Source organism: Pelmatolapia mariae, linkage group LG10_11 (assembly GCF_036321145.2).
Source record: "Pelmatolapia mariae isolate MD_Pm_ZW linkage group LG10_11, Pm_UMD_F_2, whole genome shotgun sequence".
Lineage (NCBI taxonomy): Eukaryota > Metazoa > Chordata > Actinopteri > Cichliformes > Cichlidae > Pelmatolapia > Pelmatolapia mariae.
The window spans coordinates 37,610,092-37,635,517 of record NC_086236.1 but is presented as its reverse complement, the minus strand read 5'-3'; the positions used below and the strand labels follow the sequence as shown (position 1 = coordinate 37,635,517).

Sequence of the window (25,426 nt, the reverse complement as noted above, 5' to 3'; positions counted from 1 at the left end):
AGCGTGAAATGTGGTTTTCCCTTTGTTTGCATGAGCCGTCTCGAGGACAAGTCTATACATTGTTCTTGACTCTTATTTATTTTATTTGAATCATCATGGGTTTTATTTTTCAAGTCCTGAATATTTTCATTCTTTATCTTAGACCAAAGTTGCCAAGTAAATACATGTGCAATAAAGTGCAGTCATATATTTACCTAGGAAAGGCATCTGCAGTATGAAAGCACTCCCACTATTTTGTGATCCCACAGTCCATCCTGTTGTTCATAGAGTCACAATGTCATGGTCTTATCACAGAGACGGTTGACAGTAAATGCTGGTTAAGCAATTACACTAGTGCACAGGTATGAAGGTGTGGCTTGGAGCTGAATAGTTGCCAGGTCCACCTCCGAGCTCCACCTGTCAGAGTGTGGGAAGAAACGGGAAAAGAGGTGCGTTGCTTCAAACCTTCAAAACCCAGGTAAATATCGCTGTGAGTGGAACAGACATTTTTTCACTGGGATTGCTTTATAAGGAAGGATTCTTTGAGCCACACAGGTATGATATCATTTTAAAAATAAAGAAAAGGTCTGGACAGAAGCTGAATTCAGGTTTGAGCTGCAGAGATAAAATCAGCGCTTTACTGCCATGCAGTAGAGACCAACAACAGGTGGGAAGAAAACTTTTGCATGTATTTTTTCTGAAGGCTTCACTCTAGCAGGGATCTCTGAAGCATTATATCTGAAACTATTAACATTTTTAGCCAGTACATGTATCAAATGTGCTAAACTGAAAGCATACGCTGTACTCTGTAATATAATTTAACACCCTTTTCCAAAAACACGATGTAAACAGTCAGAGAACATCCATACAGGAGAATGGAGGCTTACTAAATAAACATGGATTCCTTATTTTCCAACATTATTTTAAACATAAGTGTATTTTTTTTAAACTTTTGATTTAAGTTCATGTTTCCACTTTTATTGCATAAACAAAGGATATAAGAACCAACAAAACAAGAGGTCATGGGTGTTACAGTAGCATCAGTTGGATTATGTCTTTGCTCTCATATATGTCAACAGGTGTTGTTAATGGTCGGTTGTGCCGGCCATTTTTTTTCCATCGCTTTTCTCCCAAATCTTTTTGTAAACAGATGGAGTCATTTGCTCTAATAAATGAAGGTGTTTAATTATGTTAATAACATTTGTGGGGGATGCTTCTGAAGCCAACATTTTGTAATGGCCTTCTTATTTGCTGCAAACATGACAGGGTGTCTGTAGATCAGGAGGTAGAGCAGGTCATCTACTGACTGGAAGGTTGGTGGTTTGATCCCTCGCATGCCAAATATCCTTGGGCAAGATATTGACCCCAAGTTGCTCTCTGATGTGTCCATCCAAGTGGGAATGTTAGTTAGTGAGTACTTAATACAACATTCACTTTCTTCTATTATTTTAAGTACTTTGAGTACCCCAGGAGAGTAGATAAGAATCAGTCCATTTACTTTCAGAAGGTAGGCGTCATGTTTACCCATATTTTCCGGGATATACCTGAGATCTGGAGACCCAAAGCTTGTATAAACCAAGATACCCAGGGTTTGTGAAATAATTGCAGCAACATCCTTCCATATGGGATATGTGGCTGGTGGATATGATGAGCATGAAGAGCCAGCTGAGTTCTGTTTTGACTTTTCCTTGGGAGTGATAAAGAAGCAGATCTGGTTTTTCCAACAAAAGTCCCTCCAGGTTTGAGAGTTGCTTCTTTTTCCCATTAACATTGTTTGTAGAGTCCTTATTCATTATAACCATACTCTGGTACAGCTTACTCACTAGACCATTTCTGTTCCCGAAATTATAAGCATCCATGAATATCTGGATAACATGAGGAACTTCAATCGGACAGAGACCCTTAATGTTTTTTTTTGGGGGGGGGGGTTTGGTCATTGAACAAGTAGATGTAATACTGCAGTGAACCCACTGTACGTATCTTATGTCTTGTAATGGTGACTTAAAGTCAGGGTCACAGGCATGCCACCTTAATAATTTTGGAGTTTGTAATCATTGACCACTTTCACCCACATTTGTAAGGAAAATTCCACCCACTGGTTTACTGTTTTAGGGATTTCTTCCTCTTTTTTTTTTTTTTTTTTTTCTGTCGAGCCAAGTAATGACTGGACTATTAAATTCCTGATATTTTAGATAATGCCAGGTGATTAGTAGTTATTGAGTCTACAGTGCTTCAGTGGACATGAAAATTTCCAGTGCATCACAGAGGTATATACAAGGTGTCCTCAAATTGGTGCCTTGAAGCACCAATGGTTGCTGGCTGCTACAATATTTAGTGATGAGACACGAGGTCTTGAATGATCAGGCCTATCTTATCTGAAAAACCTCGTAGTACTGTTTCACTCCATTGGAGCACTTTGCTCTCAGACTATGGGCTTACTAGTGGTTCCTAGGGCTTTTATGGGAACAGTATGGGAGGCAGCCTTCAGCTTCAGGGCCTCTCTTCTGTGGAACCAGCTCCCAGTTTGAATTCAGGGTGACCGATACACACTCTACTTTAAGGGCTTAAAACGTTCCTTTTTGGACCAAGCATTTAGTTATGTCTGGAACAGTGCAGTAAATCTAAGCTGCTGGGGTCGTCACATGATGCACAAAGTGTTTCTTCTTCACTCACTGTGTGTTTATACGCCACTCTGCGTTTAATCATTAGTTATTATTCATCTCCGGCTCTCTTCCACAGCGTGTCTTTGTCCTGTCTCCCCACCCCAACTACACGTGGTAGATGGCTGCCTCTCTGTCCCTGAGCTTGGTTCTGCCGGAGGTTTCTTCCTGTTAAAAGGGAGTTTTTCCTTCCCGCTATCGCCAAAGTGGTTGTTCATGAGGGGTCATATGATTGTTGGGGTTTTCTTTATTCGCCTTGCAAAATAAACATCTTGAGACAATTGTTATTTTGGTTATATCCCCAGACACTGGTGTCAAAGTTGTTTACAGAAACAAATCATCAAAAATCCTGTCCTGAATAAGATTTTATTCATTTTTCCACATAAACTCTGATCTTGGCGTTAGCAAAATTTTGTTATGTTTGTCATGTTCTATGGAAAGTGCTGCGGGAGCATGGGTTGCCTGGACCCTTGTTGTTGGTTCTTGTACAGCTGTTTCAGGAACTTGGTTCGCATTACCAGGAACAAGTCGGAGTTGTTCCCAATGCGTTGGACTCCGTCAGGGCTGCCCTTTGGCCCTTTGGCCCACTCTTCATTATTTTAATGGACAGAATTTCTCGGCGTAGTCAAGTGATGGGCTTCCACTTGGGGACACCTCACACCCCAACCACAGCCTGTTCAGACTCCTGCCCTCTGGCAGACGGTACTGTGGCCTGAGGTACAACCCTGTGCGGGGCTGTGGAAGCTTCTTGCAAACCGCCATAAGACTGTTGAACATTTTTATAGAACAGGGTCAGCTGAAATGGTTCAGATGTCTGACTAAGATGCCTCCTGCACATCTCTTGGTGAGTTACACTGAGAGGAGATCCATGGGCAAACCCAGGATTATGATGACTCTAGATGAGCAACACTTTCATGCTGTTTTTTGTGTTTTCAGCTTTTTTCCCATTTTTGTGAATTTGACGTCTTCTTGTCAAATTTGGCAAATTCAACATTAAATTAATATTTTAAACTATACAAATTAAAGTTGTTATAGTTATTATTCCAGATTGGTTCTGGATGGAGTATTGAGAGTTGGAGGTGGCCTCGCTGCTGCTGCGATGCCAGAACATATGAAGCATCCAATCATTATCCCAAAGGACGTGCATATGACCACACTGCAGGACACACACGAGAAGATTGGACACTGTGGAAGACTGTATATGCTCTCAGAGCTGCAACAGAAATATTGGATTCCTTCTGCTAACTCGGCGCTGAGGAACTTTCTGTCAGGATGCATAATCTGCTGGAACGCTAAAGGCAAACCATTGGAACAAACTGGCCAAGAAGACAGACTTCCACCCGATGAACTCCCCGTTACTAATGTGGGAGTGGATTGCTTTGGACTGCTGATTTGAAGCAAGGCTGCAGCACTGTGGAAAGATATGGTGTGCTGCTTACCTGTCATACAATGTGCACAATTTTAATGTGCACACAATAAACACTGATTCTTGTCTAAATGGCATCAGATGCTTTTTTATGCAGAAGCGGTCAGGTGTCTGTCATGTGGTCAGAAAACTGCACCAGCCCAGGTGCTGCTGAACAGGAGCTATACAAAACTATCCAAGAGTAGAATCGGTCAGAGATCCCAGATTTTTGTGTCATGCAAAAGAAAATTCAGTGGATGTTAAACTCCTGAGGTCTAAACTGAAAGAACAATCAAACAGTGATGAAGGTTTGCTGACACTTATGTGTGAAGTGGAGTCAGTACTAAATAACAGACCACTGACTCCAGTAACGGATGATCCAACAGACCCTAACCACTTGCTGCTGATGAGGAAACGGCCAGTTTGCCTCTTGAAACTTTAAAGAAAACATGTTTGCAATTGCAGGAAAGGGGAATATTGAAGTATGCTCGAACTATACATGTCTGTGCTGCAGTGGAGTATGGATGCGCATATTTTATGTAAGAATAAGAGCAGTTAAATTACTATGCATGCTTATTTCTGGTGCCCAAAACCTGAAAAGATTTCAATGCCAGAGATGAGCAGTTTCTAGATTTGTCCTCCAATATTTTTTCATTTTCCAGATCCTTTGTGTGTATTTAAACAGGAAATAGATTTGGCTGTCATTCAGTATGTGTACACCAATGTTTTCTTCTTGTGTTGTCAAATGTTTCAAACGCACTAAAATGCAGATTGCAACAGGAAGATCCATTGAAATGAATATCACAAAAATAACACGCATATGTAACAAGTCTACCTTGAATCTTGGTGTCTGCTGCACTGATTTTGAGTCCGCATAAAGTCACCATTTTGACCATGTTCCTTCTAACAGGAAGGCCCTCTGACAGAGCCAGGCTTGGGAGAAGCAGCCATCTACAGGGCCACGTGGGAGGTGAGGGGGAAAAGGAGGACGGCAAAGAGAAAGTAGAGAAAAACAGTTACGTGGAGCTCAGAGTACTCATTCCATTATGAGGAGCTGCCCACCACCTATAGCACTATAATTAAAGGAGGATTCAAGGTCACCTGATTCAGCTCTAACCAAATCTGAGATTTAGATTATTATTGCTTTCAGATTTCTTGAAAACAGACAGGTGGCAGTTCAGTGCAACCAGACGTCCTGTTCCCCATTCTACTTTTGATAGCTCTAGAAACCTTTGAGAGTTGATCTTATACTAATACACTAGACTAAGGTACAATCTGGCACGAAACGAGTGATCAACTGGAATTTGGATTTAATGAAGAGTGGAGATTAGAGTCTCTCCTCCAATAGAAAGCTGACATTACCCTTCTGTGTCTGTGAACAAAGCAAGTTATTCAGCTAACAGCTGCAGTTCTCTGTCGTGTTTAAACGCAGTCTAGTCTAAAGAGCTTTGAAAGAAACTGACTGGATGTCTTTAAGTTTCCTGACAACATTTCATCTCTCATCCAAGAGGCTTCTTCAGTTCCTCTTGGATGAGAGAAATCCAGTCACTTCCATGTTCCTTAAACTAGTATAACCTGGATGACAGGAATATACACTGACAAACATGCAGTCTAGTTCATTCAAGTATAAACATGTTTATGTGAAAAGTCATGTCAGGGCTGCCACAAGCTTCAGACTACAAGGTGACATGTGGGTGAAAAATGACTTTTACAAGTTCATTTATGTTACATTAGCAATTCGCTGATAGGAGCAGGCTTTCAAATTAAATGTCAGAATCCACACTTGTGTGAATGAACCATGAAAAAACAGCCATTCGATATTAAGTAGATATGCCAAAGTGCAACCAGATGGTACGTGATATTGAAAGCTGCCTCTGTGTTGCTTTAATATTTGTTAATGACATTAACTGTTAAATTCTAGAATAATAGAAAAAGTAGCTACTGAAAATACATCTTTATAAGAAGTACTTTTTGAGTTTTGTTCCCAAAAAATTCTCTGTAAAATGAATCAAAAAGACAGCACCACAGTCTGAGGAAGCCGGAGGTTTCTTCCTGTTAAAAGGGAGTTTTTCCTTCCCACTGTCACCAAAGTGCTTGCTCATAGGGGGTCATATGATTGTTGGGTTTCCCTCTGTATGTAGGGTTGACCTTACAATATAAAGCACCTTGAGGCGACTTGTTGTGATTTGGTGCTGTATAAATAACATTAAATTGGATTGAGCCACTGTTATAGCTTAGGAAGGCTGTCAGACTCAGGAACTTTAATATGAACTAAGTTGAATACAAATGTTTCTAACTTTGACTTTGAACTCTTTTGTTTTGTTGTATATGTATTTTGCTGAAGTGCAGGCATCTCACCAACACTAACTCATTTCTCCTTTTGTCTCATATTTTATTTGCCAACAGATGTTTCGGAAAAAAGCATCTTCCTCCTTGAGAATGAGAAGGATAACAGAAAGCACTAGATGTAATGATTTTCTTTTCTCTACTCTATCGAAAAGGGATCACATTCAGTGTTGTCAGTAGGAACTATACTAATTTGAATGCAACAGAAAAACTGTGTACGTTTTGCTGCAAATACTTTGATATATTTTCCCTCAGTTTATTGGTGCTTTGTAGAACTTGTGCCTGAAAGTGGTGACCGTGCACCAGGAAGCTCCCTGCCAACCACCATTACTTTAAAAGACGAAAGTAGAAGAGACACTACCAGTTTCCATGTTTTACCAGTTATAAATACTGTGAGCAATATTGAGATTAGATGATTGTTTTCAAAAAAGAAAACTCCCAACTAGGAAAAGCCACTTTTCCCAGTTGGGAGGTAACGGCACTCGTCTAGACTTTACTTTCCACACCTGCTTAGGTTGTTTTCTCAACAACTAGTACTTCTCAAGGCTCTTGTGCTGCTCCTTGGTGGAGTTGTTATCTGCGATTGCCACTTCTATCAAAGCAGTTTTCTGCTCCTTGCCAACCAGCACAGTGTCTGGCTTCTCAGCGCTGGTCTTAGCCTCTTCAGGTATTTTGCCCCACAGATGATGCATCATCATGGACATCACTGGAGTGTGGGATACCCAGGTACTTGTGCCTATCCTGCTACACTATATTGCCAAAAGTATTTGCTCGTCTGCCCTCACACACATGAAATTGAGTGATGTCCCATTCTTAATTCATAGTGTTTAATATGATGTGGGAATTTTGACCGTTCTTCCCAAAGGTCAGACACTGACACTGACCTGAAAAGGTCTGACTCCCAAACATGTTCTATTGGGTTGAGGTCAGGACTCTGTCCTGGCCAATCAGGTTCTTCCACATCAGTGTGTTTTTAGACTTTGTGCACTGTTGTGCAGTCCTGTTGGAACAGTAAGGTTTGTTAGGGGTGTGAAATTGCCCAAAATCTCTCGGTATGGTGAAGTATTAAGAGTCTGACTGCAGCTAAGAGGCTGACTCCTGTTTAACTCTAACACACTGAGCTCATCTGAAAGCCATGTCTATAGTCACTGACTCTGAGAAAGTTGCACACTGTGCATTTAAGCATCTGCTGACCCTGCTCTGTGATTTTCATGAATCATGGAGTGCTGTTACCTTTTTGTACCTATGGATCATGTTTTTTTTTTTTTCTGCTCATGTTTACTTCTTTACACTGATTATTAATGCTTTCCTGTGGAGGGCATATCTTGAGTGTGTTGGACCTCTTTTATCCACAAATTTCTAGAGAAAGGAGGAGACCCCTGGTGTCTTTCCTGAGATGGATAGCAGGCTTCCAGATGTTGAGAGTCAGTAAATATATCATAACGAGTAGATGCCTTGGTAACATATTGTACAGGACCACATGATTGTGAATCATGCAGTAAACACTGTTCCCATTAGGATTGATCTTTTCATGTTGGGACACTACTTGTGGATGAAACAGACTGCTCTGGTAACAGCTATCCTTCGTGGATGTCCTGCAGGATTTGCAAGTGAATCTCAGAAACTGTTTTCAGAATCTTTACAATGACAAGGAAAGGTAGCAAATACCCGACTGTGCCATTTGCAGTTTTTACCCTTTTATATCACTTTATATCTGCAATTGTTACATTTTTAATGGCATATTTTAAACTTAAAAATAAATGAATGAAAAAAAAACGTATAGAAGTATGAAGTTACATTTTCATAGGAATCATCCATACTTTGGATCATATCACCTTCAGGCAAATTGAAGACTTTGGACGTGACCCAGGGTTTGAAAATATAAAAAATATCCACATAATGATTATTTTCCAAGTTATAATTAGTGTTTCTAGAATTGTGTTGTATTTGAACGGGTCTGTCTTCTGATATTTTTGTTTTTGTGTGAAGATTTGTCATATTTGCTCAATCCAGCATGAAATCTGAAAGCAGACCATTCACAGTCCTTGTTGTATATGTTCAACGTTTGCACCATGAAATTGTAATGCAAATAAGTTTGAGCAGAAAGCCCTCGTTGATTGGAGAATGACCTCTGTGTCTTATTGAGACGGGCACGTGAACAGTAACAGTGTTACTCTTACAGTGTTTGCAGTTAAATGCCCGACGGCCGCCGCCGTCTTCTTTCTGTGGTTTTAACTCCTTAGCTGAGCGTGTGATCGGGGGTTGAGGGTTTGGCGTTTTACTTTGGCTTGGGTGAATGTTTTCTAATGTTTTTCAGAAATTGTTCCTCCTCCACTTGTGTTCTGTTGTTTGCGCGGGGCAGTGGTGGTGATGGATGCTTCCTGTGCATCTGTCTGACCTGAATGTTATTTCTTTCCTCTCGTATGAACTTTACTTTCTCTTTCTTTGACTGTCGATCTCTTGACCCACTAAACTCATTCCTGTCTGTACTCACTGTGGCACTTTCCCTTCTCCTCTCAGGGAATATCGACCGTGGGCGAAGCTTATCCTTCCACGAGGTTTGTGGCCAGCGCGAGGTGGAGATGAGGGCCGCAGCCGAGGAGTCCTCCAACAGCAGCAGTAGTGTAGGAGGTGGCGGCAGCACAGTCCTGCAGCGTCTCTTACAGGAACAAATGAACCGGAATTATGTGCTCCAGCAACAACAAGGTGGAGGAGGAAGTGGTGGAACAGGAGGGGGAGGTGGAGGAGGATACTCGGTGCAGGGACAGGTTGGGCCATCTGATGATCATTCCATGAGCCCCCACATTGCCCGGCAGGAGCCACAGGGACAGGAGTTACAGACAGACAGCGGCCTGGAGAAGCTGGGCTCCTCCAGAACCGGAGGAGGAGGTGGGAGTAGTGGAGGGGGAGGGGGAGGAGGTAGTAGCGGAGGAGGGAGCAGCCAAGGACAGTGTCCAAACTCTGAAGACCTCCCTACATATGAAGAGGCCAAAGTGCAGTCGCAATATTTTCGGGGCCATGCCCCCCCTCCTCAACCTCAACAGCAGAATAACCAGGCCCAGCAGCCTCCTCTACAAGCGTCTGTGGGCGCCGCCTTCTATGTCACAGGGGTGAACAGCGCCAAGGTGCGTACTGAGGGGCGCCCCACGGTGCAGCGAGTTAGCGGCATGGGGAAGGTCCACCAGGACGATGGGCTGAAGGACCTGAAGCAAGGACACGTTCGGTCGCTTAGTGAGCGACTTATGCAGCTCTCATTGGCCACCAGTGGCGTGAAAGCTCACGCTCCTGTCACTAGCGCCCCACTTTCTCCCCAGCTGCCCCCTCCAGGGCCAGCTGGTGACTTATACAAGACGCAGCATCGTGGCCCACCTCCTGACTACCCGTTCAAAGGTATGGGTTCTCCTACCAAGCAGCAGGAGTCGGGAGGCCATTTTTACCAGGAGCAAAGAGGAAGGGAACACTCGAGGGAGGTGCCTCATGTCCGATACCAACCCCCACCAGAGTACGGCTCGTTCAGGTAAGGAGCACGTCCTCACGCAGTTATAGGAAAATATGAATGAGCTAAAACTTTCAGCACACTTGTGTTCAGTAGGCTGGAAAACAGACTTCTACAGTAGTTACTATTCCAATAAAGGTGTAGTATTGGTTAAAGTATTGGTTGTTGAAGCATTCCCGGATCTCAAAAAGTCACAAGTGGTCTTTTCCTTGTTCATCAAAAACCTCGGTGTTCTCCAGCTCTGCTGTGACTCTGTGCTGTTTAAAGCTCAAACACAAGTTTAACCTTTCGGCAAACAATTATAACATTTTGTTTAGAGGAAAAATAAAAGTACACCAAAATATCCTAATACTACCTAATACTCGAGGCTCAAGAGTTGGCAGTTCGTCTTGTAATCGGAAGGTTGCCGATTCGAGCCCCAGCTCGGACAGTCTCGGTTGTTGTGTCCTTGGGCAAGACACTTCACCCGTTGCCTACTGGTGGTGGTCAGAGGGCCCGGTGGCGCCAGTGTCCAGCAGCCTCGCCTCTGTCAGTGCGCCCCAGGGCAGCTGTGGCTACAATGTAGCTTGCCATCACCAGTGTGTGAATGGGTGGATGAATGAGTGGATGACTGAACGTGTAAAGCGATTTGGGGTTCTTGGGGACTATGTAAAGCGCTATACAAATACAGGCCATTTACACAACCCAATTGTGTAGTATGGTGGAGGGAGTTTTTACAGAAGCATGCGAGGGCAGCAGTCCACGAGGACCGTGGCCTAGGACTCCCATGTCAGTCAGCACCAGAATGATTGGAAAAAGATCCGTTTTAGGTTTGGGAATGGCAGCTTCAAAGCGTGGAGCTGCGGCGTGTGTGAGCTGAACAGGCGTTGATCAAGACGTCCCAGAAATCTTGATGACCTGAGACTGATTTACTTTTCTCAGCTTACACTGAGTTATTACTTAGTGTGTTCAACAAATAAATTAGAAGTAATAATAATAATGGATTGCATTTATATAGCGCTTTTCTAGGCACCCAAAGCGCTTTACAATTCCACTATTCATTCACTCTCACATTCACACACTGGTGGAGGCAGCTACAGTTGTAGCCACAGCTGCCCCGGGGCAGACGGACAGAAGCGAGGCTGCCATATCGCGCCATCGGCCCCTCTGGCCAACACCAGTAGGCGGCAGGGTAAAGTGTCTTGCCCAAGGACACAACGACCAGGACAGAGAGAGCTGGGGGACTGAACCGGTTACAGATGAGCTTCCCAATCCCCTGAGCCACGGTCGCCTCTACAGCTGTGTGTGTTTGTGTGTGCATTCATACACTTGGTCTCTACCTCAAGATATCCGAGTCCTTCCTTCCTACCTTCCTTTAGCACTACACTTTGCTCTACTCAGCTGTTAAATGGATCAGAAACCTCTAGTTTGGGATTATTCAGCACTCCTGTGCTAACCATGCAGCTGTGCAGCTAAATTAAAGTCAAATAAACAATTATCAGTCGGTAAAAAAACATATTTTAGTTTTCATTAGGGTAAAAATTCTCCAAGCAGAAGGTAGAAAAACAAAAAACCGACCCTGGTTTCTTGGATGCAAAGACAGATCCTGTTGGGCCTGTTTAGCACTTCCCTCAGAGCAAACTGGATTTAAACAGTCATGAATACAACCAGATTTTAATTGTCAGGGCAGGACGTGCTACGACATGACCTGCTGTGGTCTGATGCCATTCCTTTGAAGACAAAAGATATTTTCTGAACAAACTCAGCTGAAGCTGGTGTGTTCCCATGTTACTCAGAAACAAGTCACACATCACCCAAGCAGACAAACCAATGAATCAGACAGGACACGTGGTAAAAAGCCTCAGTCTGTATGTAAATGCAACTAGTGTGCATGCTGGGGGAAATTATTATTTGACCTCCTGCTGAAATTTGAAGTTTGCTCACTTACAAAGAAGAAACTGTCTCAACCAGAAATCTCAATGCAGTGAATTCGTCCTGTACCCTTAAACAGCAACATGTTTCTACCTCTGTGTGTGACTGTGGGGACGGCATTTCTGCTGCTGCAAACATGGCAGGTGTGTGTGTGTGTGTGTGTGTGTGTGTGTGTGTGACGATGGTTAAATGTGAGCTTTTGTGTGGTCAGCAAGACTAGAAAGGCGCTGTTTGTTTACTGTTAAAATGTGATTGGAGCAAATCATTTGGGCTCAAATGAAAATGAAAAAAAAATGGCAATAAAATAGCTGTGGACACATGCTGGGTCTATTTCAGCGAACTGTATGCTAATAAATGTTCAGCAGTGTGCAAAAACAACTGACTTACAGATGTGTAACCATGCTTTCTTCAGGTCCAGTAAGGAAGGCTTAGTTCACACCCAGCGACCCCTTCAACAGCACAGTCCCACCTCCTCTGTCACCTCAGTGGGCTCTTTATCGCGCACTCAGTCCTCAATCCTTAGCAACATCCTTAGTGCCTCCCACTCCTCTCATCCTTCCTTCCCTCATCAGCAACCCCAGAACCAGGGAGAGCCCTTACTCACGGCGGTCCCTCGTAGTCCACATAGTACCGGCTCCCACCAATTGGCAGAGTCTTTTACCTCAGGGTCGCTTCACCCAGCACCACAGAGGAGTCATGGTTTTTGTCCAGATCCCTATGGCTCCACACCAAGGATGCACCATCATCATCATCAGCAGCAGCCTCCCCATCTGTATCATCATCATCAGCAGCAGCAGCACCAGCAGCAGCAGCAGCAGCCATTCCAAGGACCTTCCCAACCGCAGCTGTCGGTCCATTCTGGACCTTTCCCCCTGTCACAGTCCTACACTCACCTGCAGGGGGAGCCCTTTGCAATGATGGCCCGTGCCCAGCAGATGGTAGATACACTGACAGACGAAAACAGGATGTTGAGGCAGGAAATGGAGTCCTGTCGTGAGAAAGTCACTAAATTGCACAAGGTAAGAAGTTTAGCAGTCATCTGTTTGTTAGCTAGATACATGTGCAGACAGTGTTGCCCACTAAGTTTCAGATGTTAGTGTTCAACATGACCTTTGACCTGTTTGAAACCAGAGTACTCCTTCAAACCTGATGCTGACACGTTCAGCCTAACAGCAAGACAAGTGTAGCAATGTGTGAAGAAGAAGATGTTTTTGGTTATAATCTGTTTTTCTTCATGCGTTCCTGAACACTTTGGTTGAAATGTGTTTCAACCAATAGAATAGTGGTGTTGTTGGTAAGGCCAGTTTGGACCAGTAACTGGTATACATGGAGAAATGGAAAATCAGTTTCACTCTTTCTGTGTCTGTGAACAGCTGGAAATGGAGATCCAGCTGGTCTCAGAGGCCTATGAAAACCTGGCAAAGTCTTCCTCCAAGAGGGAGGCCCTGGAGAAAACTATGAGGAACAAGTTGGAGCTGGAGGTGCGCCGGCTGCATGACTTCAACAGAGACCTCAGAGGTGAGAAACAGTGACGAACATGACCAACATTCCTTAAATGACTTCAAATGTAATGGTGACCTGTAACAACTGTACCCCGTCTCAGCTCCCAGCGTTTACAGATATACGGGATCGGTTGGATGGACTTGGATCTGTCCTTTTGGGGACAGATCCAAGTCCCGGCTCAGCCGCTTCCAAGCATTTTGGCCCCACACTGTGAGAGTGTGACTCAAGTAATATACAGTTACACATTTATTTATTTATTTCATTTTTATGAGGTGAAATGTCTTGAAGAAGTTCTTTAGACTGTCTGGAATATTTTTAAAAAGAAGGAATCCCCATCCCGGCTCAGCTGCTTCCAAGCATTTTGGTGTCAATGACTGCAGATTTTTCCCTTGATTAAAAACAAAACCTTCACAGCATCTAGCTTTGCCTGTTCTTGGGGAGGTAGGTCTGACATTTTAACTTTCCTTTCTTCATGAAAGCAACACTTTCATGAGTATAAATAAAGAGAGTTAGCACGCGTTCCAGTTAATATAAACTAGAAGAAATCTAAATGAAGATCTGAAAGCATCTTCCCATTCTGGAAAAAAACTCTTGGGAAAGGAAAAGAACAGCTGATGAGTCCTGGAGGCTGTAAGCATACATAGCAGCCAGTGGAATCAGGTCGCTGCAGCTGATGGATGTAACGGGGGGAATTCTGGAGTGTGTGGGGATACAGCCACTGTTTTTAACTTTATTTTTTCCATTTTCCTCAAACATTTACAATAAATTGAGGGAATAAAGGAAAACGTAGCGGGATGAGGAAGGACAAATGACAAAACCAAAGCCCCACCCAACTTGTGTGGTGCTACGTAAACAACAAAGAATGTCTACATTTGGGCGAGCCTCAGAAAGATTCCACTTCTCCTGTTGTGGGAATTTCCTCCGTGTCTCGCCTTTGCTCCAGTCTCAAAGGATCAGTTTGAAGCCAGTTTGGTGTAACAACTTTCATCACTTTAAACCGGTAAATGTCCTCACCATGAATGACTTCTGGAGATAAGAAATCTGGGAGTATTTTGTAACATTTCCCAGAAAGATTGAACCTTTTCACAGTTCCAAAAACTGAGCCAAATTCTCTCCATTGTCTAAGTAGAGGTGTGTTGGAACAGGCAGATGGAATGCCAATCATCCGGTGATAGTTCAGTCTTCCATTCTGATTCCCGTTTTTGTTTTATATACAGTGAACATTTCTATTAACTCACTGCCCTCCTGAGAGAGACGCTTCTGATCTCAGTGTTATAAAACATATCCTAAATAAGTCAGAGCTCAAACTCCTGCCTGAGCTTCTCAGAGGACTGAAACACATGAGTGTACAGTTCATGTACATACTGCTGTGGTTCCCCAGAGGACCAAATCAGCATTTTACAATCTACTTTGATTTTGTGTTTGACTACCAGATCCCACCAGACCTTTAATGTTGCCGTGACAACAGGATTTGGATCCCTCAGATATGCGTACATTTACACATATCATACGTTACATACGTCTAATCAAAGTCTAGTTGAAACCCTCAGCATCCAGGCTCACTAAGGCTGTGGGAACGCCACGTTTGTTGGCTTCACTTATGGGCGTAATGTGCGTCTGATGTAGTCCCGTGTGTGTCGCCCTTTAATAAATCCTGTTTGATCTTCATCTATCACGTCTGGGAGTTTACAGCCGACAGATATCGGCTGATAGGATTTGCAGTACTCCTTATTCTTACCTTCTTTTTGTAAGACTCATATTGCGACCTGTTTTCACGAGCTTTGGCCTTTTTAACTGTCCAGTTGAATGATTCCAGTAAAGGGGGGCTAGCTGTACCATTCACTGGGGTAGCCCAAACGAATGGTACCGCTCTGGACTTTTGTTTTCAGTCTACTAACAGCCTTATAACGCTTTGCTTTAGTGATCAGTCAGGTTAAGGTGTCATTGGAAAGGTTCCTACAGAGGGGACGTCTAATTCAGCAAAATAATCTACAATTTCTTTTTCATCCACCAGTTCAGACTGGTTATACTGAGTTTTAAAGCAGTGTAGAAATTTTGACATTTTGCTACTATTTCAGTAGCCTGTCCTTGATATCACGTATCACCACCTTAACTGTGTCCTATGTTATTGTGGGTTCTATCTGCAGTCCTTGATTTCTTTTTTTTTGTTTTTGTTAAACACGCCGTTTTCCATAATGTTCGTCTGTTTATTTTGATGTATAGTTAAATAAACAGCATTGTGGTCAGATATGTCTGCTTTTCCCATTTTACTGTCTAGGCCACCACCATACTTTGGTGGCTGTGCGTCCCTCCGCACATCGCAGAGCCCCGTCTCTTTTATAAGAATGATTTATTATTTCTCTATTTTTTTTTTTTTTTTAAGCTTGTTGTGTCCTCGATATTGTTAAAGTTGTGTTCCAGTCCCCTCCACACATCAGGAATTTCCGTCACACTTGGTGGTAATCTTGTCAAATGTGTGTCCCCCTCTGGAGGTGCGTACACATGAGCTACTGTGACACTATCCTTCCTTTCGCAGTTACATATCTGCCTTCTTGATCCTCATCTTCCTCAATCCTTTCAACATTAACAGTGCTTGATATCAGGGTAGTTGCACCTCTTCTCCTGCTATTCTTATGTGAGCTGAAGATGGAATTTGTATATCCAAACCTTTTTGACATACGTGTTTCATGTAGAAATATCACCTGTGTCCTGTTTCTTCCATAAGGAGAGGATCCTAATTGTCCACTGCCTTTACTTCTGCTGTTGGTGCCGCTTCTCTCTTCTAATGAATTGAAGAGGCTGTGACATTGCGTGTTGTATAGGAATGGTGGCAAACATGCCGTAATGTGTGCGGCTGTGGAGCTGACTGAAGCGCTCACCGAGTGAAGTAATCAAAACTGTGCAGCTTGAGGCTGGCTTCATGTGCGGTGCTGTATACACGGCCCGGTCCTCTCAGTGGATTCATATTCTTGTGTAGGGTGTTTGAAAACGTCGCTTCCTCTTCTTCCCCGACTCCAAAAAGTCAGATACTGTTTCTCCTAGATCAGCTTGTTTTGAATACTTCTCCACTCGGTGAGCGCTTCGCTCAGCTCCACAGTCGCGTCCTCATCTTCCCCCACCTGTGGCCACTCTGACTGATACTCCTTTCATTTCTTCAGTTGTTTTGTCGAGTTTGTTGCCCATTTCTTGGTGTAGAGAATTAATATCCTTTCGTAGACTGTCGTGATCCTCTTTCAGTTCCGACCTGAGCGATTCTGTAGCACTCACCAAATCATTCGGGGCTCCAGGGTTCCTGTTAGCTTGCGTTGCAACATTGCCAGCTTTTGCTGACGAGTTGTTTATGTCTCGGGCATATTTGGTGTTTTGGGCATATTTGTGTTTTGTCAGTCTCCTGCATTTCCTTCCCCACTCAATCGTGTATTTAACTCTACAATTGCCTATAAGCGAGTTTCTAGTGGGTCAAGTCCGTCAGTATTGGGGAGTGGTTACCTGGCACATCTGTCTTGTTACGCTATCACACCGAAAGTCCATCTCACATTTTCATATCTCCATGTAACCTTATATATTTTAAAATAAAGTAATGAAACATCCTAACCAAAAATGGATTTAGCTACATTCTGGACAGTGTTTCCGGAATGCAGTAGCTAGCGAGCTGATTGGAGACCGTTACAGCCAATCAGAATATTTGCATCCAAGTCTGTAATTGGTTGGTTTTGTGGCACACTTATGACGGTGTACGGAGAGTTGAGCGTGCAGGGAGCAGAGATCTGAGCAAGAGCAAATACCAACAACTGAGTGAGAGCGGCTGTTATTGTGTGTGTGGATAATAGCAAACACTGGAATTAGAGCAGGGCGATATGACCAAAAATATTTATCACGATATAAATTTGAAAATTTGCGATAACGATATAACTGACACTAGACAAAATACTTTACAACTCCACAACTTTATTAGTGCAAAAAAACCCATCAATGTATTTTCACTTAAACAAGCAGCTGTTTTTTATGTGCATTAAAGTTATATAAAAATGTAACAGTGCAAATGCAAATTTCTCACTGACAGTTTAACCAAAAGGCATTTCCAGTGGAAACTGGCCGACATATCCTCAGCATAACCATGTATAATATCCGCACAACTTAAAGAGAGGTTATATACACACACAATACGGTAATATTATGTTGAAGCACAGTACGTATCACTCCGCGAGGCTCCTGCCTACGATAGCCGTAATGCTCCGACAATCCATCAAGCAGTGCGGCTTCGTAGCTTAGCAAAGTCGCACTGAAACATTTGACATTCGAGCGCCGTGTAGCACATAAAATCGTTTCGAGGTCAGTAAACACAACCAGCATTCATACATAAGACACACGGGATTATAAGGAGCACTCTCGCTTTTCAGAAAAATCAAAGGATTGATTTTAAGTGTGCCGTATTTTCCAAAAAACACGGTAATAACGACGGCCTGCTAGCATGCTCTACCAAAAATAGTGCTTTGTTGTGTATCTGACGGATGAAAGCTAAACCAGTTCCACATCACTGAAGTTGCAGCATTTTTACAAACCAGTTCTGGTTCATCTGTTTCATTCAACGATCCGCTTTCGCCCTTCTCGTTCTCCGCCACCGCCATGATTTTTTGGCCATGTGTGTATGAAAACAAAGGCACTGCGCATGCGTGTTTTACCCATATTCTATCGCCATATTTCATTTTCTTATCGTTGCCCAACATTATCCCGGTATTACCGTGAACGGTGTGATATGGCCCAGCCCTAACTGGAATACATTTCTTGCATGGAGAGATAAATGTTGTTCGCTCAAATTAAACTTTTCCTCCCTCAAAATAATTTTTTGCGTGTTGTTGTTGTGTTTTTTTGTTTGTTTTTTTACATGCGCTCAGAATAGAGGCACAATGATAACGCCATACCAGTGTCATTGAAATGCATTGTGCTGTATGTGTGTATACCCAGGCACCAAGATTTTGTGTTATGTGCTGTTGTTTTTAAGAGCGCATGGAAACCGCTAATAAGCAGCTCGCTGCTAAGGAGTGTGACGGCTCGGAGGACAACCGCAAAACCATCTCCCAGCTCCTGACACAGAGTAAGTGCCACACACAGACCCAGCATCAAACCAACAACCTTCCTGAAGTGTTATTATTCTTGTTTGGGACGTTATGTGGACTTCATTTAAAGCTTGTTTGTCTGAGACCTGTCTCTTGTTCTTTTTGCTGTCGCAGGTTTCACGCTGACAGGGTTTATATCAAAGTGTGTTGAGCCTTTCTTTCTCAGTCTGCAAAATACACTGACATCACTCCTTTGTGTGAAGTTGAGAAATGTGTATTGTTCCTGTTTTGTTGTGAAACCGTCCCTTTCATGCTGTACTGAATCAGCCCCTTATCTGCGGGAGGGGCTTGCTACTGTTGTGCCTGCCTCAGTTGGGGAGTATCCGAACACAGAGACAACGACGGACGTGCAAACAAGTAGTGACTCCTGTTCCACTTTGCTCGGGGTTTGTTGGGTTTCTCTGTGAACGAGCCAGCAAACGCTGTCAGCTGACAGATGTGCACGTGGAGCCTCGCGCTCACTGACTACGTTTCTGGTGGACGCTTGAACATATTCGTTAGATTCACATGTTGAGTTTTCTCAGTGCTTGATGGTGTGCGTCCTTAAAGTTCGTGTGATCATCGTAGCAACAACACCAACGATCACTCATAAGGAAGCATGAAGGAAACTTCAGTGCTGTCGCCTCACTTGGTGAAGCTGTGAGTTCAGCTGATCAGAGGACGGTGCACGCACTAACCAGTCGTATAATGTCAGGCGTTTATCTTAAGCTGGATAGTTTTCTTGTGCAGCCTGTCATAACAAAGAAAGAAATTGATCATTACAACGAGTTATCATTTTATATAAGATTATATAAATATAAAATGTATATAAGATGTTGGGCTGATCCATGTTCGACATAATTGTGTTTAGTGTGACATCAAATGTTAACTGTCATTAAGTGTGTATCTGAGGTCTGCTGTGGTGAGGAAAGTGTTCAGTGTTTCGTGTCCTTCTGTGTGTGCTCAGACAAAGAAACGCTGCGTGAGAAGGAGAAGCTGGAGATGGAGCTGAACGCCCTGCGCTCGACCACAGAGGACCAGAGAAGGCACATCGAGATCAGAGACCAGGCGCTGAATAATGCCCAGGCCAAAGTCGTCAAGTTGGAGGAGGAGGTCTGACTTTTTTGACTACGCTGCTTTCATTGATTTAGACGCATTACATTTGTTGAGTAAACACTTTTCTAGGGCTGTGTATAAAGAACACACACTTAACCACACACACATATGACATGTGAGTTTAGTGGTGCAGATCAGCCTTTAATTATTTTCTGAGAAAAACAATTCCAAGAGTACAATGAGGCACAGCTTCTGCAGGAAGTCCTTCACGTTGCCATTGGATCAGTGCGAGGAGATAAATAAATGCAGTCGCTCAAATGTACAGACTGATGTTCCTGTTTGCTTCTGATGCGACAGCCGCAGTTTGTCATTTATAAATGTAAACGTTAGGATTGTTCGGTGTGTTTAGTTCTTCTCTGGGAACGAGTTTATATGCCGATCAGAGTGGAATTATTTCTATTGATTAAATAGATCAGCCTACAAATGTAACTGATCTGTTCCTGGTAGGTTTTCTTGTAGCTGAAAAGGAAAAAGGGAAAGTTTAACATCCAAACAGAATGGATACAGACTCCAGTCACTGTGCTGTACATTTACAGCTGACCTGCATGTGGGAGTGTTACTAAGCTGTAGCTTAAATACGGTGCATAAAAAGCTATAAAGCTTGTGTAGCTAAACAAAAGAGTTTGTGAGAACGTGGCAGGTTATGGTCACACTCTGAACACAGCCTGGTAATATTCAGAGCTCATCTAATGAGTAACATGTTTAAGGTTCATATTTGACCTTGAACACATTTTAGGAGCTCTCTTTCCATTTTCACAGAATGTTTGCTCCTCATTACAGAGAAATATTCACCTCAAACATGAGAAGTTTTGCAGGCACAAAATGATAAATAAGGAACTTGTATCCTGTCAGGAGCTGCTCATGATCTTATTGGTCCTGACCGTGGAGGGAGTGGCTCTGCTGGCTGACCCCCCTGTTACAAAGGCGTGGCCGTTCTCAAATTCAAGTGTTGTGGTCAACTTGAAAACCAGAAACTCCGATGAGGCCCACCCAATCAGGATACGAGAGAGAGTGGTTTATTTCCTTAAACGTTTTATTCAGAAAACATACCCGTCACAGGCTGTTGGCTATCAATGGCTAACGCTACCAGGCCAGTGTGTGAGCCACCAGCCACTGGGGCACAAACGTCCTACGAGAGAAGTGACTTTAGGTCAGAGTAATGAGCGATCTCACAAACTAACCAGCTCCTATTACCAGTTTTAATTCACTTTTTATATAAATAAATACATTTCTATAAATATGTAACTTAACAAACTCATAATTTTAAACTGAATTTCTGTTATTACTGTGGGCTTCCAGGGGACCCCAGCTGCACTCATGTTAGCATTATACTAACGTGAGCACGAGTGTCACAGCCACTGCTATGACATGCTCATGCATTCAAGTATTTTCCTGCTTTTTATGACATTGGATACTGATGATGATGATGTCCACAGTGTGACTTTCTCACTGGATTTTAGTTCTCATTGGTTTGTGCACTACAGCCAACCAGCAACAAGAACACGTATCACTGTGTTTCTGTGCTTCACACACAACAAACAAACCTGTAAACTGTGATGGATCAGGAGTGGGATGAGCTGCTATGTCATGCATTCCTCCTTTTCCTGGTTTTGCACATTAGTGACATGTTCATCTGCAGCAGCAGTTTGCAGTCAACGGGGAACATTATGGGCTGTGTATCTATCAGATTTACATTTGTTTAGAGATTCAGTGATGTCATGTAAATCACTGAGAGGATCAGAATGTGCAGTAAGCATAATGATGCATGGAATGAGAATTTAAAATATTACAGGGTTGTAATAGTAGTGGAACATTGTGTGTGTGTGTGTGTGTGTGTGTGTGTGTGTGTGTGTGTGTGTGTGTGTGTGTGTGTGTGTGTGTGTGTGTGTGTGTGTGTGTGTGTGTGTGTGTGTGTGTGCGCGCACAGCTGAAGAAAAAGCAGGTTTACGTGGAGAAGGTGGAGAGGATGCAGCAGGCTCTGGCTCAACTCCAGGCAGCCTGTGAGAAGCGAGAACAGCTTGAACACCGACTTCGTACAAGACTGGAAAGAGAGCTGGAGTCACTCCGTATGCAACAGGTAACATGTGCTGACTCACTATCCCACCTGCTGAATTCTTGGTAACTTGTTACCACTTTATTATGCACCTTTATGACTGGAAGATGAAGATCTTATTGAGCAATTGTTTAATGGTGAACTATGCCATTTGGTTATCAGCTGTAATACAGAACAAATGCTTAAGAAGAGTGAAAATATTTAGTCCAAGAGCCGAGGACCGCTTGTGGAGAGCTACAAGTGGTCCTGGAATCAGCAGGTACAGTTTTCTAAAATAAAATGTAACCCAGACCACGCAAGATTCCATTGCTAAAAATAAAAGCATGTTGAAGCGCATTTAAAGTTTGCTCGAGACATCTTGAAGCTGGCATGAGCAACGTTGGCTTTTGTACAGGATATTATATAAATTTCAGTAAGCCTGTTAAATACTAAATCTACACATGTGTGTTATACACACATACCTCAGATGTGAGCGAGGTTGGACTTCCAACCCACAGGATCTTGGTTTGCTAAACAACCGGACATAGTGGGGTTGGACAAGCAGAGGAAGACGGCCGTAGTGATAGATATAGTGATACTGAATGACAGCTACATCAGGAAGAAGGAACACGAGAAGCTGGAGAAATACCAAGGGCTCAGAGAAGAGCTCGAGAGGGTGTGGAGGGTGAAGGTAACGGTGGTCCCCGTGGTAATCGGAGCACTCGGTGCAGTGATTCCCAAACTAGGCGAGTGGCTCCAGCAGATCCCGGGAACAACATCTGACATCTCTGTCCAGAAGAGCGCAGTCCTAGGAACAGCTAAGATACTGCACAGGACCCTCAAACTCCCAGGCCTCTGGTAGACCCGAGCTTGAAGAATAGACGCCCACAGTCAAAAGATTTAGAACACCCCAATTTTCCCAGTTATTTATTTCAGTTCAAGTTGTTCAAATCCAATGAATAGCTTGAAATGGTACAAAGGTAAGTGGTGAACTTCCAGAGTCCAAACTGAAAAATAATGCACATTTCAGAAAATGGCCTTTTTCAGGGAACAAAAAATAGGTTAACAATTTAAAGCTGTTCTGCAACAGTGGAGGTCGATCCAGCCTTGAAAGCTGGTGCTACTAAGTCCTACAGCTGTTCCAACCTCTCTGGATTACTTCCAGCCCCCTCTGTCTGCATAAAAGCAAAAAAGGCGATTAACAATAGAAGACAGACCAGCATAACACTTATAAATGTCGGTCTGTCCTACAGAGAAACTGCAAAGAAAGTCAAGGTGCCAGTGAGTCCAGTTTCCTTCAAACTGTGACAGGAAGAGGTCTGCAGACCCAAAGCCACGACTGAATCAGACACAAGTTTCTGAGAGTTAACAGCTGTGTGATGGCGGCTGACAGGACAACAGCTTCAAGCAGCTTAATAGTGGTCGTAGTGAACAAGTCTCAGTTTCAGCTGTGAGGAGAAGACTTTGAGCTGCAGGTTTAAGAGGACGAGCTGCAGCAAGAAAGCCAGACGTCAGAATAAGACAAAGAGGCTCGTCTGGGCCATGAAACATTGGACTACTGAAGACTGGAAGAAGGTTTTATGGACTGATGGATCAACATTTGAAATCTTTGGTTCATCATGCAGGATCTTTGTACGCTGTGGAGTAGGTGAAAGGATGGATCCACAGTGTGTGGCATCGACTGTCAAACATGGAGGAGGAAGTGTGATGGTCTGGGGCTGTTTGCTGGATCCAGGGTCGGTGACTGGTACAGAGAGAGAGACGCCCTGAACCAAAACCACAGCCTTCAGCAGCTCCATGCAGGACCCTCTGGTATGGACTTAGCTGGTCAGAGGTTCATCCTACAGCAGGATAATGACCCCAAACATAAATCCAAGCTGTGCCAGAACCACCTCAGGAACCAAGAACAAGATGGTGAGCTTGGAAACATGGAGTGTCCAGCACAGCCTCCAGACGTAAACCCCATCGAGCTGGTTTGAACTGGACAGAAGAGTGAAAGCAAAGCAGCCTACAAGGTCCACATTTATGGGAACTTCTGCTACAGATATGGGAGGATATTTGATTTCTATTGTAGACAGAAGCCACGGCTGTGTTCAGCTGTTATATCTGCCAAAGGAGGCTACTGTGATGGGTCTAAGTTTAGAATACACTTTGGTCTATAAACTGATTCCATGATTTATTTTTTCACTCCAGTTGCTTATTTGTACCGTGCTTTCATTTCAGAGTGCAATGGAACATGAAACTGTATAATTTTCAATGAAAAACTGGAAATATTGGGGTGTTTTAAATCTTTTGACCGGTAGAGAGAGAGAGCGAGAGAGTGTGTGTGTGTGTGTGTGTGTGTGTGTGTGTGTGTGTGTGTGTGTGTGTGTGTGTGTGTGTGTGTGTGTGTGTGTGTGTGTGTGTGTGTGTGTGTGTGTGTGTGTGTGTGTGTGTGTGTAAATAAAACAAATATATCTCTTCCAGCGTCAAGGTGGTGCTCAAACCAGTGGTGTGATCTCGTCAGAATATAACACCACAGCTCTGATGGAACACCTGAGGGAGAAGGAGGAACGGATTCTGGCTCTGGAGGCTGACATGACCAAGTGGGAGCAGAAGTATTTAGAGGAAAGTGTAATGAGGCAGTTCGCCCTGGATGCCGCAGCATCTGTTGCTACTCAGAGGTACATGTCAAATGTTTCAGGTTTTCTTAGTTTCATACTCTCTCTCAGAAAAATTATTGCTTGTCTCAGTTGTTAGGATCTTGAAACACGAGATGTTTAAAATGTCTTGGTGCATGCTCAGTCATCCAGGTAAGGAAATCCCAAAAGGTTGATTCTGTTCATCTGGACGTTTTCACTGGGAGAAACGTTTCCTCACTCATCCAGGTGACTTCTTCAGTCTCAGCTGACTGCAGGTTTCAACCTTATAAACAGGACATTTGCACAAGGACTGAATGAACGATGGGCTGTGAGGTCAGTTTCTGTACTATGGGGTTGGGGAAATCTGCATTTAGGTGAGACTGAAGAAGTCACTTGGACAAAACGTTTCTCTAAATTTTTTGGGACCATAGGAAAGCTGCCCCGCAAAACTCACAGCCATCTGAGCTTCTCTGAACGAGAGGCGCAGCAGCTGTACTGCCCATTCAGTCTGTGGACACCAAACATCAGCTGTGGCTGGACACTAGGGCTGGGAATCGTCAGATTTCTATAACTGATTCAATTCTGATTCACAAGGTCTGATTTGATTCGATTTTGACTCAGACAGTCAGAAATACTATAATTATGATCATTTATCAGTACATATCCATATTTTTATATCTATGTATAAATAAAATAAATAAATACTCTGCAGTAGATCACAAACTGAAGAAAACCATGACTCAGCATGTGAACACTACCTGATGCTGCTGAAGTGAAGCAGAGCAGAGTCACAGAGGTTTGTTAGAGGCTACACGTTTAGCTTTTGGCAGAATTTGTAAAAGTTTAAATTTCTTTGGTATCGAACAGCAGAAATGAGGTTTTCTTGTCAGATGCCATTTTTAAAAATAAAAAAAGGGGGCGACAACGCTGCAGTCAACGGTAGACTGGTGCGTAGTAAGAGAATAATGCAGACAGCAGATTGGATGATGGAGGACTTACAGAGTGAGGAGATATAAGAGCCTCAGGCTTGATGGGGTAGTTGCACACTTTGTTTAAGCTGCTAGTTCAATTTTTGTGTTTAATTTTTAACAACAAACTCTGGTTTCGTAGCTTTGTGGCAGCTGCTAAACCAGAGCAAATACATACATACAAATACAATATTTAATGTTTAAATATTATCTGCCTGAGATGTTAAAAAATGTCAGAAATGTAATCACTGCTGTAGTTCATGCTGTTACGCACCTGTTGGAGGAAGGTATGA

At 43.2% G+C, this 25,426-nt stretch overlaps 1 protein-coding gene across 3 annotated transcripts in view; it reads left to right on the top strand.

Annotated features, from left to right (window-relative positions):
* amot (angiomotin) overlaps window positions 1–25,426 on the top strand; it is a 36,519-nt gene that overhangs the window by 2,764 nt on the left and 8,329 nt on the right. Inside the window, exons 1-9 of one of the 3 annotated variants that reach the window (XM_063487300.1) lie at window positions 4,968–5,014; window positions 6,451–6,511; window positions 8,911–9,907; window positions 12,210–12,816; window positions 13,171–13,315; window positions 18,303–18,395; window positions 19,364–19,509; window positions 21,440–21,589; window positions 24,011–24,207. In XM_063487300.1, coding sequence (XP_063343370.1) covers window positions 6,451–6,511; window positions 8,911–9,907; window positions 12,210–12,816; window positions 13,171–13,315; window positions 18,303–18,395; window positions 19,364–19,509; window positions 21,440–21,589; window positions 24,011–24,207 — 2,396 coding nt within the window. In that variant the 5' untranslated portion in view covers window positions 4,968–5,014. The other 2 variants (XM_063487301.1, XM_063487303.1) reach the window with 2 other exon arrangements.